At 39.8% G+C, this 12,752-nt stretch overlaps 1 protein-coding gene across 5 annotated transcripts in view; it reads right to left on the bottom strand.

The window, feature by feature from the left end:
* ZC3H14 (zinc finger CCCH-type containing 14) overlaps positions 1-12,752 on the bottom strand; it is a 58,906-nt gene that overhangs the window by 9,596 nt on the left and 36,558 nt on the right. For 3 of the 5 annotated variants that reach the window (XM_003786969.3, XM_023511530.1, XM_023511531.1), the window contains 2 exons: positions 5,337-5,411; positions 415-574 (listed from right to left, as the gene is read on the bottom strand). In XM_003786969.3, coding sequence (XP_003787017.1) covers positions 415-574; positions 5,337-5,411 — 235 coding nt within the window. The remainder of the gene's footprint in view (positions 1-414; positions 575-5,336; positions 5,412-12,752) is intronic. The other 2 variants (XM_023511533.1, XM_023511534.1) reach the window with 1 other exon arrangement.

Below are 12,752 nucleotides of genomic sequence, written 5' to 3'. Positions count from 1 at the left end.
ACATCCACACCAATTTTATTATCTGCACTTGTGTTCCCTTATAGAACACACAGTCCATTTTCTAAGGAAAGAATCTCCCAAACTTGATGTGTTAACTCTCTCTCTTCAGAGAGAGTTCCTGATTAGGTCACCTGGCTTTTAAAATTTTATTTCCTCGATGTGCATAAAGAAAAGAATCTTATCAGTGGCATTAAATCATACACTGATCTTTTTCTCAAAGGTTAATGGATTTCTGAATAAGAAAGATGAAATGAAATTTTTGAAAACTGAATCTGGCTAACTATTCACCAGCTGACTACTGAATCAATAAAAGCACTCTATGCTGGAGGCTGGGAAAGGGAAGCAGGGAACTAATGGTTAACCTGCACTATCTAATCATACAACGTATCTACACAAGAAAAAGAAACCATCTACCGTGTATGTATAAGGTGTCCTGAAAGTACCCGAAGGGTATCTGCAGTCTTCATCCCCGACTCTTGGGTTGGTGTCACTACTACTTCCTCAGACAGCTTTGGCTTCTTCAGAATAAATGATCTTGTGTCTGCATGGACCATGGATTCCATGTCATAGTAATCTGAGCCAAAAAAATTGGCCACAAATGTTTACTTTTGAATATATCTTGCATTCCCAACATCACACATGTGAGAAGACTGTCAATCTTTTATATATTCATAATTATTTTCAAAAGAAAATCACAACTGGTTCTATTCAGAACAGGGATATAATTCTATCCCAAATATTTTTTCAAAGAACTCAAGGAGTCCTTTTCCTCATATGGCACATTACAAATGATTCTAATTAACACTCCTTCCCTACAGTAGTAGAGAAAGGTTCTCATGAGGGTACTTAATGGGGTATTAACAATATACCCTTTAAAGTACAATAGTCTTTCCTAAAAACATGAAGAATTGAAGAGTCCTAATACTCCCTAAAATTATGATTCACACAAATTACTAAACTATTTTCTTAAAATCTGTTTTGCTCATTTTACACAGTACCACTTACAGAGAAGAAAAGATCCTGATAAAAAGAATTCTAAGTAGCATAATCCCTACCTGGTTATAGAAAAAAGGTATTTTGAAAGGGAATCCTAAGACGAATGGGCATTTTTAAAATTTATAGCAAGAAAAACACCGACCTTCAATGCAAATAACCAAAAGCTCACATCATCTGTAACATTCTTCCTAAGACTATTTTATAAAATATGCTAAGACCTGAAGCCCAGGTCTAGCCTATCAATATGCCGAGGGACTAAAGTTAATGCACTTCTTTTAAAGCTAAGTGTTAAAAACAGAGACCAAAATTCACAGGATATCATTCATGTTCATTTACTGATGAAGAAAACACATCATTCCAGAACTTCCTGACTCTAAAAGTGATCCAAAAAGGTAATGAAGAAAGCAACCCTCTCCAGCTGGGGAATCAAGGAAAAGCTCACCAAGGACAAACATCTGAAGTGGGTATTAAAGGGATGCACAGGAATGAACTGGGGAGAGAGAAAGTGAGAGAGTAAATAGAACTCTTTAAGCAAAGGGAAACCAAGAAAGGCAGGGGCTTTCACAAGAAGGTAAGATATATATGTGTGTAGTGGGCTAAGCAGGTAAGAGGCAAGGAAAGCCGAAGCACGCAATAAAGGATCTTGTATCAGAGACTTCGGATTCTGGTCTGGAAGTAACAAGAAATCAAAAGAATTCCTAAGTAGAAAAGTGATCTGATCGAATCAAGTTTTTGGAAAAAGAGTCTTAAGAAAGGACTGGAGCCCTAGATCTTAGAGGCTGCTGCCCAGGAGGGATGGTGAGGCTCTGTCCTACTCTAACACAATCAAGAGGGGGAGAAGAGGCAGGCCGAGCTCCCTGATGGAGCACTCCACAGCAGCTGCACTTTCCCATCACTACCCCACCAAGGGGCAGGCCTGCCTTCCCCAGCCAGGATACCAGGGGTGGTAAAAGGAGACAGACATGGAGAAAACAGATGGGAAACAGGAAAGGAGAAAAAGCTGAGTTAAGAGAGAGGGCAAAGACAAGAGTTCATTCAATTTATTCACTGGGAAGTCTTTGTGGGGCTGTTGTGTCCAGGAGGAAGCTGAAAAGTCAAATTTGACACTCAAGAGAAAAGAAATAAGGAAAAGAGTTAAATAGAAGGTGTATTCAGGGCTGTCATCTCTCACTGATCCTCACCTGAAGCCTAAAAAAGTTAAGAGTTTTCCTCTCATGTTATAGATGACCAATTTGTAGCTCTAAGTTCTTAACTGATCACTAAAGTCTCAGAGAGCAACAGTAAAGCCCAGAATTTGGCCCGAGGGCTGCTGCTTTCCTTGTCACCAACCTGAAGTGAAGCTGTTTTACTAGTTCACACCTTGGGAGAATATAGAAGAGATGAAAATAATGCTGAGTGTAGGACACAGGGCAAAGCTAACTAACATTTTAAGGGAAAGTGCACGAGACAAGCTGGTAAAGGAGAAGGAATGAAAATGAGAGGGGTGGGGAGAAAGAGAGAGAGAAGGATCAAAGAAACATGGGAATACAACGGGCTACGGAGTTTAGGAAAGTGTGCATTGAAAACAGAGCTTTCCATCCTACACAAGCTGCTGGTCACCTCCGAAAGCCGAATGTTAGCAGCCTGAATCACACAGAAGCCTGAAAGACAGGCCAGACAGAGAGTGACATCTGGATGGAGAACATGGGCTGAATCCATGCATTTGTTTTTTGTTCCCTCCTCTAACCCCACAATAGTGTCAAAAACGGTTGTTTTGTTTAAATAAAAGCATAAACCCATAAAGTAAGTCACTGTAAAAGGGGAGCCACATTTAGAAAGCAGAAAACAGACTGAGTAGGAACTAACTCAGTGAAGATCTGCAACAGCTAAATTCTAAACCAATAATGAAGCAATATAAGATCTAAATTCTCCAAAGGCTGAGAAATTAGCAGAAAAGAGCTTGCAAAGAAATGGTAAAGACAAAGCAAAAAAGAGGTAAGTCAGAGTGTCCATTTAAAAAGCAGTTAACTCTTCCTAAACTCCAAATTCCACTTATCTGTTTTGTTCTGGTCCACACGGCGCCCATCTCCCCAGCCCCTCTATGCTGAAGACATATGGGATGCCTGGAGATGTGCTTCTCCTGCTGCTTACTGCTGGAGAGGGCCGTGGATGAAGCATCAACATCTCTGTTGAAAAGACACTACAACAAACCAATCTAAATATAACTATTAAAATTATGTTTTTAAAGGCAGTTAGTTTTCCTGATAACTTCTATCCATTTCATACATTGTCCCTTGGAAGAAATGGAGCTTTAGACATAGAGAAATTAAGGATAGAGGTTCGTTGACCAAAAGAAGCCAGGTATATTGAAAGAAGTGCCATACTAAAAATGGGGAAGGGGATGCTAAGTAAACATTGCATAATAAATAATGCAGAGGTGCTTCCCCCAGTCTTCTTTCCCCACTTAGCACCCACAACTCTGGCAACTAGGCTATTACTTGCAAGATCTTTCTTTGGCAAAGGTGACCAACCAGGGAGAAAAGACCAGAAACCACTGACACATCAAGCACACCCAAACTAGACAGGACAAATCACTCTCTACTGCAGATTCTACATTCAAATATGAAACCAAAAGTCCCCCATGCCCCAACTCATGCACCTACAAAACCAGTGCATTTTTTAGTGGCCCACTCTTAAATACAAAACAACTGAGGGGGTGGTGCCTGCGGCTCAAAGGAGTAGGGGTGCTGGCTCCATATACCGGAGGTGGCGGGTTCAAACCCGGCCCCAGCTAAAAACTGCGAAAAAAACCCCAAACAAAACAAAACAAAAAACTGAAAGTTCCAAAACGTCTGAGGAAAATCTCTATTACGAGAGACAGTCAAAACAAACAGAAAACAAAACCAAGAAGGGGAAGAAGGATGTCAAGACAACCTTTATTATCCTCGAAGAAAAAGCACTGCATACATGAAACAAAATTGGCACATTTTTAAAGTAAATGGAATATGCAGAAAGAAAGGGGCTCTTAGAAATAAAGATGTAATAGGAGGTAAGTTAAAGGTTATAACCATTCATAAGCCTCAAAGTAGTACTTGAGGCTTCAAACTGTTGCATGCACTATGGACAAAAAGGAAACTTAAGGAAAACAAAACAGAAAGACTGCACAAAAGCTGAGGAAGTGGATATGACTTATAGACCTATGCTACTAAACTTTCTGAAAGAAAATACTCTTATGTAGAAAGCAGGATGGAATGCTGGGAGATGAGAGGGCAGCATCAAAGATGGAGTATATCTGAATACTTCCATATGTGGAGTGAGAAGGTGGAGACTAAAGCTGAAGGAATATGGCGGCATGATGATGTTCATTAGCTGGGTGGCATCTGGTAAAGTTTAACCAAGAAGAAAAGAACACCTTTCTGAGATGGAAAGCTGGGGAAAGGTCAGGGGATATGGTCACTAACTAGGGGTCATAAAGGGAAAAAAAATTCAAGAGGGGTAAAAGGAAGGAGCTAAAGGACCAGAGCTTCCAACGAAGGGCAGACTTAGGGGGAACACAAGGAATGAGAAGATTTCCAGGACCAGTGACTCCCCTGCATTTAACCAGGAGTCATTCTGTAGGCACTGAACATCTACCCGGCCGGGGCTAACCAATGAGGACACAGAGATGAGGAAGGCACCAGCCCAGTCCTGAAGTAGTTCATGTACTGTGTGTGTCAGGGGAGGTGACAGGTGAGATGGGTAAACAATTACGGTAGAACCTCTGTAAATTGACCACCCAAGTGACCGTAACAAATTGGTCAATATACAGAGGTGGTCAACATAAGGAACTAGGCTTTAGTACATGTGGTACTTGTCTAATCTATGAAAATTAGGTCAACTTAAAGAGGTGGTCAACTATGGACATTCTACTCTAAATAATAGTGCCTGTAGAACAATCCTAGATGTGGTCCTGGCACTAAGATTCTAAAGTGAAGTAAAAAGTAAGGATAAGTTTGAACAGGCAAAACAGGATGCTAAAGGAGCCTAGGGCAATGACGCAAACTGGATAGAGAAGGAAAGTAACAAAGGGACTCAAGTTATCCCTGACAGCAGGAGAGTGGGCAGCTAGCAGGTACTAGGGACCCAGGTGGAATGGCATGATGCATGATAGGAAGAAAATTTATGAGGCAAAAAATAAAAACAGCATATAACATGAAGAAAATGTAGATCTTATCTCCTCGCCCTTATTTATTTTCACAGATCTAAACATAGCATGTTAGGGCAGGATCTAAGAGATACAAGGCACATTAAATGATGTGTTAAGGAATGGAAATGGCAACTGAAAATTGCTAGATGACAGTGAAAATTTAAATATTACCAACCTTGACTGATCTGCAGAGTTTCTGCCATTACTGGGTCAATTTGCAGTCGGGATAATAATTGCCTCTGTTGAGTTCCTAGAACATAAATTTTAAAACTTCACTAAGCTTAATATACAAACAATACCAGCAAGTATTTCCCAGAAATTAATCCTACTGGGTTCTTAAGTGAAAGTCTCACTTAAAGCTTCAACAATGCAATTTAGTAGTATTTATAGACCAAAAATATATATCCTGTAAGGCAAAAAGCTATTTAAACCAACAACTGCAATGGAGGAAATTCCTAGAAGCAAAGTCTGTGGTAAAAGTGTGGAAAAGCCAAGGAGGCTGCCTGGTGGAGTAGCAGCTCACACTATAAACATGATAAGCAACCCCACCATTGCCTCAGCTCTTATTATACCTCATTCCCCCACCTTTACAATTCCAAAACAAAGCACTAGAGAACTGTGTAATCATGGAGTTCCTAAAAGACAAACTATGGGATTGGATGGATGCAAAGAAAATAAACAAGTACAATACTCAGTTCAGAAGTCCAGGCCATGAAAATAATTCTTTGGATCTCCAGAAATAAAAGACAGCTCCCTTTGCTCAACTGTAGTTTTGGCCAAAAAAGGGCTCACATCTGTAATACCAGCAACTCAGCAAGTTGGTAGGCTGAGGTGGGGGCATCGCTTGAGGCCAGGAGTTCAAGACCAGCCTGAAGCAACATAGTGAAACGTTGTCTCTACTTTAAAAATTAGCCAGGTGTGGAGGGCTATAGTCTCAGCTTCTTGCTAAGAGCAGGCAAAAGGATTACCTGAGCCCAAGAGTTTGCAGTGAGCTATGATGACATCACTGCACTCCCAGCCTGGGCAACAAGCAAGATACTACTTCCAAAAATAAATTAGTATTTTTTAAAAAGAGTATTTAATATTTTTTAAACAGATTGATAATATCAATTTCTAATAATATTCCCAGTAGTCATACTGGGCAAAACAATGACAAAGAACTGATTTTCTCTTATCTTCAATTTGATGGTAAGCTCCTTAAGAATGGAAGAACGGGCTCGGCGCCTGTGGCTCAAGTGGCTAAGGCACCAGCCACATACACCTAAGGTGGCCCGGGCCCGCCAAACAACAATAATGGCTACAACCAAAAAATAGCCGGGCGTTGTGGCAGGCGCCTGTGGTCTCAGCTACTTGGGAGGCTGAGGTAGGAGACTCGCTTAAGCCCAGGAGTTGGAGGTTGCTGTGAGCAGTGAAGCCATGGCACTCTACCCAGGGGGACAGCTTAAGGCTCTGTCTCAAAATAAATAAATAAATAAATAAATAAAGAATGGAAGAATGTCACACTTCTCTGTACCCTCTTCCCATCCCCACCAAATGCTTAGCAGTTATCAACTTGTTCACTTAGAAGAAAAATGCTGCACTATGGCGTATGAAGGGATGTAATTAGTAGGGCTCCAAATGCTGAAGTATTAGTAAGATGCCTACATGCTAACTTCTAGTACATCTATCACAACTGGTTTCACAAGGACAGGCTCTGCTTCCTTAGTGCAACATCTAAGTGGCAATCTCTCATCAAGTACCATATTTCATTAAAAGGCGTTTTTAAATTTCAAAAGCTATGTTCAATTTGAAATTTTATCAGTTATTTTCCTTTAAAATGTGAGTTACATCTCTTTACTCTTTAGTGGTGTATCCAAAAGAAAATGAATTCCTTCTGAAAGTATCACAGCATAACACAAATCTGGAGGAACAGACCTGCAACCAGATGCCATTTAGGTCAGGTTGTATTCCTGTAGGGCAGTGTGGGAAACTGACATGTTACAGATTATAGAATAATGCTCTTCCAGTCCAAATAGGTTCATATACCACAATAATTCTCTTTAACATCAACAGCAAATAATGAAAGAATTACACATTTTGCAATACCAGTAATTTCATGCAGATACATATAAGGGGATCATCTCTCACATTTCTAGTTTTGCTTATTCTCTCTATACTTTTCAAAAATAATATTTTAGAGAGCTCTAGTAAAGAGAATAAAATTCTGATAAATTCCAGGCTTCTAAACTGAAATTTTGTAGAGTTCAAATGTGTCATTAAAGGTCTGTGAAAAATTCAAGTTCTCTATGAAGATAGATTAAAGGATGAGTACCTACAAGATGTTGTATGCTAAGAGTTTACCTTTCTCAATGTTTCTAAGGAAGCCAATTATTTTTACATCAGTAGCCCTTGACTGTGATTCAAAATCTACTTCCTCATGAAGATCTTCAAACTGTTTGTTGCATTCAGATGCTGATGTTGAATATTCATTCATTTTAACCTCCAAAGATGAAATTTTTGCTTCATTCTGTGACACTCTAACATTTAGATCAAAAAGATTTGCTTCTACTGTCAAAATTGCTGCTTTCATTCCTTTAATTTCATTTATATCAGTTGATATCTTCCTTAAAAGATGGGAAATATTGTCCAGCTCATTCAGTGAACAAGAGGAACTTGCTACAGAACCTAAATCAACTGGCTCCGGTGAAAGAAAAATTGGTAGAGACGGTGACGGAAACCTTGAAGACATTTTCATAAAATTCTCTCTCCCCCTTAATAGCTGGTACTTTTTCCTTCACAGCCCATTAAATTGTTTCATCAAAAGTAAAAACCAGTGCTCTGTTACCTTAAGAAGTATTAAGAGTGAATAATATTTGAAAACCTACAATTGAAAAGATACGGTTGTACATTTCTAGAGTCAGCCCTCAAAACTAAATTTAAAAATTCTACACACACCAGACCAATTATGTCTTCACTACAACAAAGAAGCCGTAATACATAGCCCCTTGTGTCCTCTAAGTCCTACTTTTAACTGCCCTCCAAATAAACCCTATTATTACATACAAAATGATCCTGACTTCTGATTGGCTAAAAACAGACACGTGACACACAAAGAATTTTTCTATTATTTACTTCATATGACAAGTGCACTTAAGAGTTGGATCATAACCCAACATCATCATTTTCTGTATCAATGATAAGTATTTCTCCTTTCACTAATTAAACTGTAACTTTCAAGCTTAAGACTATTTCTGAATTGGTTTACTGTACTTTGAGATTGATTTCCCCTTCAAAACAGTGTATGACAATACTGATATTTCCTTCCTTGACGGTACTGACATGGATCCTCAGATCCATGATCACAGACAAATCTCTTTAAAAATACATGTGGTAGGCTGGATGCAGTGGCTCATGCCTATAATTCTAGATTTCTGGGAGGCCGAGGTGAGTGGACTGCCTGAGCTCTTGAGTTCAACACCAGCCTGAGCAAAAATGAGACCTCATTTCTACCAAGCAAATAGAAAAACTGAGGAAAGAGGCTCACTTGAGCCCAAGAGTTGGAGGTTGCTGAGAGCTATGATGTCATGGCACTCTAGCCAGGGTAACACTGAGACTCTATCTCAAAAGAAAAAAAAATGTGGTAATAATGGAATTAAACTGTAATTAATATATGAATTTAAGGATGGAGAAATGAGAACTGAACTTTGGTTTGATACTAGGTCATTACTAATGTATTCTCAAAAACATTCTCCCATTCTATGGTTTGTCTTTTCTTTTCCTTTTTTTTTCTTTTTTCTGAGACAATCTCACTATGTCGCCCTCGGTACAGTGCCATGGCGTCACAGCTCACAGCAACCTCAAACTCTTGGGCTCAAGGGATTCTCTTGTCTCAGCCTCCCAAGTAGCTGGGACTACAGGAGCCTGCCACAAAGCCCGGCTATTTTTTGTTGCAGTTGTCATTCCTGTTTAGCTGGCCTGGGCTGGGTTCGAACCTGCCAGCCTTGGTGTACGTGGCTGGTGCTGTAACCACTGGGCTACAGGTGTTGAGCTTTTTTTTTGACAGTATCCTTTGAAACACAATAATTTTTAATTTGATGAAATCCAATTTATCTTTTTTTAATCACCTGTGCTTTCAATGCTGTATCTAAGAAATCATTCCCTAATCCTAGGTCATGGAGATTTATACCTATTTTTTTCCTACGAGTTTTACAGTTTTAGCCCATATATTTACATCTTTGATCCATTTTGAGTTAATTTTTATACATAGTGTAAGGGTCCAACTTCATTCTTTTGCATGTGGATAACTAGTTGTCCTGGCACTATTTCTTGGGAAGACTTTCCTTTCTCTATTACATTGTCTTAGCACCCTCACCAAAGATTAGTTATAAACATCTGGGTTCATCTCTAGACTTTAATATTTGTTCCACTGTTATATACCCATCCTTATGCCAGTGCCACACCATTTTAATTATTATAGCTTTGTGGTAAATTTTGAAATCAAGACATATGACCCTTTCAACACTGTGTTTCAATGGTTTTGGTTATTCTACTGTTATAGTTTTGCTGGTTAACCCTTCCCCCCTCCAGTTCTGGCTATTCTAGGTCCCTTTTTATGAACTTTAGAATCAGCACGTGAATTTCTGCAAAAGAGTAACCCAGAATCTCACAAAAGACTGAGTGAATTCGTAGATCAATTTGGGACTACTGCCATCTTAACAATATCAAAGTTTTTCAAACCATTAATTTAGAGAATCTCTCCAAGGCGTTAGTTTGAGAAAAGCCGTTTTTACTTTGGTTTGTTCTCCAAGGAACAAACAAGCTGTTCAACATACAAGGATGCAAGTTGGTGCACACCACTCACCATAGCCAAGAGTAGTTTTAGAAAGAACTGTACCCTCTGATTCCCAGATGTCACTCACAATAACAAAAGCTAAGTGCTAGAATTTATGTAATAAGAATCTTTATTCATTTCTCCCCTGCATCTATAAGTTAACTGTAATTCATCCAAATTTGTAGGCAGAAAACAATCGATAAAATTGCCAAATAAGAATTTAGATTCACACAGGATTTTTCAGGGCACCAACTGCTGGATAACATGTAGCAATAACATTAAAAGCCAGGTTATCTTCAGCCAAGCACCACCTGCAACCAGTTAGTTCACTAGAGGACACCAAACAACCCCAGTGAGAAAAGTAGGACAGGGGTTGCGTCCTGCATTAACTTAAGCAAAGACTTACGTGCCCAGCCCAACTTAGGTAAAGACTCTTCCACAGATTCCAATGTAAATATCCATCCTCAGAGAAAGTTTATGTGTTTTAGCATTTACTTTTTTTGGGCAGGGGCCAGGTTTGAACCCACCACCTCTAGTATATGGGGCCAGCGCCCTACTCCTTGAGCCACAGGCGTCACCCTAGCATTTACTCTTTATGTTAACTTTGAGGTAAGTGCTACTGTTAACGCTGCTTGTAGAACAGGAAACTGGGGCAAAGAAAGGTTAAGGTCAGCTAGGAAGTGACACCTACTGGTGAGGCTGAGGCAGGAGGACTGCCTGAGCCCAGCAGTTCAAGGCTCCAATGAGCTACCATCACACCACTGCACTCCAGTCTGGGTGACAAAGCAAGAACCTACCTCTCAAAAAAAAAAAAAAAAAGCACAAATGGCTCAGCACCTGTGGCTCAAACAGCTAAGGCACCAGCTGGCAGGTTTGAATCCAGCCTGGGCCTACCAAACAACAATGACGGCTGCAACAACAACAAAAAATAGCCCAGCATTGTGGCAGGCGCCTGTAGTCCCAGCTACTTGGGAGGCTGAGGCAAGAGAATTGCTTAAGACCAGGAGTTGGAGGTTTCTGTGAGCTGTACTGCCACGGGCACTCTACCCAGGGCAACAACTTGAGGCTCTGTCTCAAAAACCACCAAAAAACAAAAAACAAAAAAAGCACAGATTATATGGGAGAATACCAATCCACTTCCCTGGGAAATTCTTCCACAATTCAAAGGCCAATCACAACTTCTTGTCTGCTTCACTTAAAACTAACTCTGCCTATAGGAAACCTTAGCCCACACCATAACTCTAAGTAAACCTTTATACTGGCTTTTCTTAAACTAGGAATCATTATCCACAGACACTGTTAGGAAAAAACCCACAAATGAAAAGAGTAAGAAAAAAAGTAAAAACCTTACTCCAAAGAAAATCATTAGTTAGATAACAAAAGAGAATTTTCTAAAAAGTAAAAAAATTCCTCTAATTAGGATTTTCGGACAAATCTGAGATATCCACAACACACTGTGAAAAACAGAAGAAAAAATCTGTAAGTTTAAAAATATGCTTGTCTACATTGAAATAAAGTTCAACAGGGAGACTGAACATTAACCCCAGGAGATATTCAAGAGGTCCACAAGGTCAGATGAAAAACGAGGACAGAAAAGATATGTAACACATAAAGGTAGGAGCTTAGCATCCAACTAACAGAATTTCCAAAAGAAGGGAACAATGTAAGGAGAGTAAATTGTCAAAGAAACAATGCAACAGAATTTTCCACAAGGAAGGACATGGATTTTCTTTTTTTTTTTTTTTTTGAGATGGAGTCTCAAGCTGTCGCCCTGAGTAGCGTGCCGTGGCATCACAGCTTACAACAACCGCCAACTCTTGGGCTCAAGTGATCCTCTTGCCTCACTTTTTCTATTTTTAGTAGAGATGGGGGGTCTCACTTTTGCTCAGGCTGGTCTCAAACTCCTGAGGTCAAGCTATTCACCTGCCTCTGCCTCCCAGAATGCTAGAATTACAGGCGTGAGCCACCCTGCCTGGCTGGATTGGATTTTCAAAATAAAAAGGTACATAAAGTATCCAGCTCAAAAGTAACTAAAATCTAGAAACACCCTCAAGTAAAATTTCAGACAGGGAGAACAGAGAAAAATCCTAAAAATTTCCAGAGGACAAAAATCTCAAGTTATTTTACAATGGAGTAAGAATCACCAGCTCAGCAGCTGTAGCACAGTGGTTACGCCGCCAGCCACATACACCAAGGTTGGCGGGTTCAAACCAGGCCCAGGCCAGCTAGACAACAATGACAACCACATCAAAAAACCGAGCTGGACATTGTGGCGGGCGCCTGTAGTTCCAACTACTTTGGAGGCTGAAGCAAGAGAATAACTTGAGCCCAGGAGATTGCTGTGAGCTGTGATGCCACAGTTCTCTACCAAGGGCAATACAGTAAGACTCCATCTCAAAAGAATCAGATGGGTAACTACCTTCTCAGCATAACAATGGAAGTCTCAAAAACTCTTATCTTGCCTTCATTCTACGTCTAGCCAAAGTATCAAGGATAGCTTCAGATTTGTAAACATTCAGAATATTTTACTCCCATGTGATTACAAAATGGAAAATGCACCAAAAAAACAAAAACAAAAACAAAGTGGGATGTGGGAAATGTAGAACAAACTCAGGAGAGGAATACATCCTACAACAGGGCCTTGAAGCAGGCTTCAGGAACAAATAGATCAGAAAAGGAAGAGAGAGGCTGCAGAAGGAAGGCACCTAAGAAAAAAGGGGAACCCCAAGACTCAAAAGTAAAGAATAGTAGACTTTTTTTTTTTTTTTGAGACGGAGCCTC

This window comes from Otolemur garnettii, unplaced genomic scaffold, assembly GCF_000181295.1.
Source record: "Otolemur garnettii isolate 467f Iridium unplaced genomic scaffold, OtoGar3 scaffold00020, whole genome shotgun sequence".
NCBI lineage: Eukaryota > Metazoa > Chordata > Mammalia > Primates > Galagidae > Otolemur > Otolemur garnettii.
The sequence above is the reverse complement of the archived record's forward strand: the minus strand, read 5'-3'. Positions and strand labels throughout refer to the sequence as shown.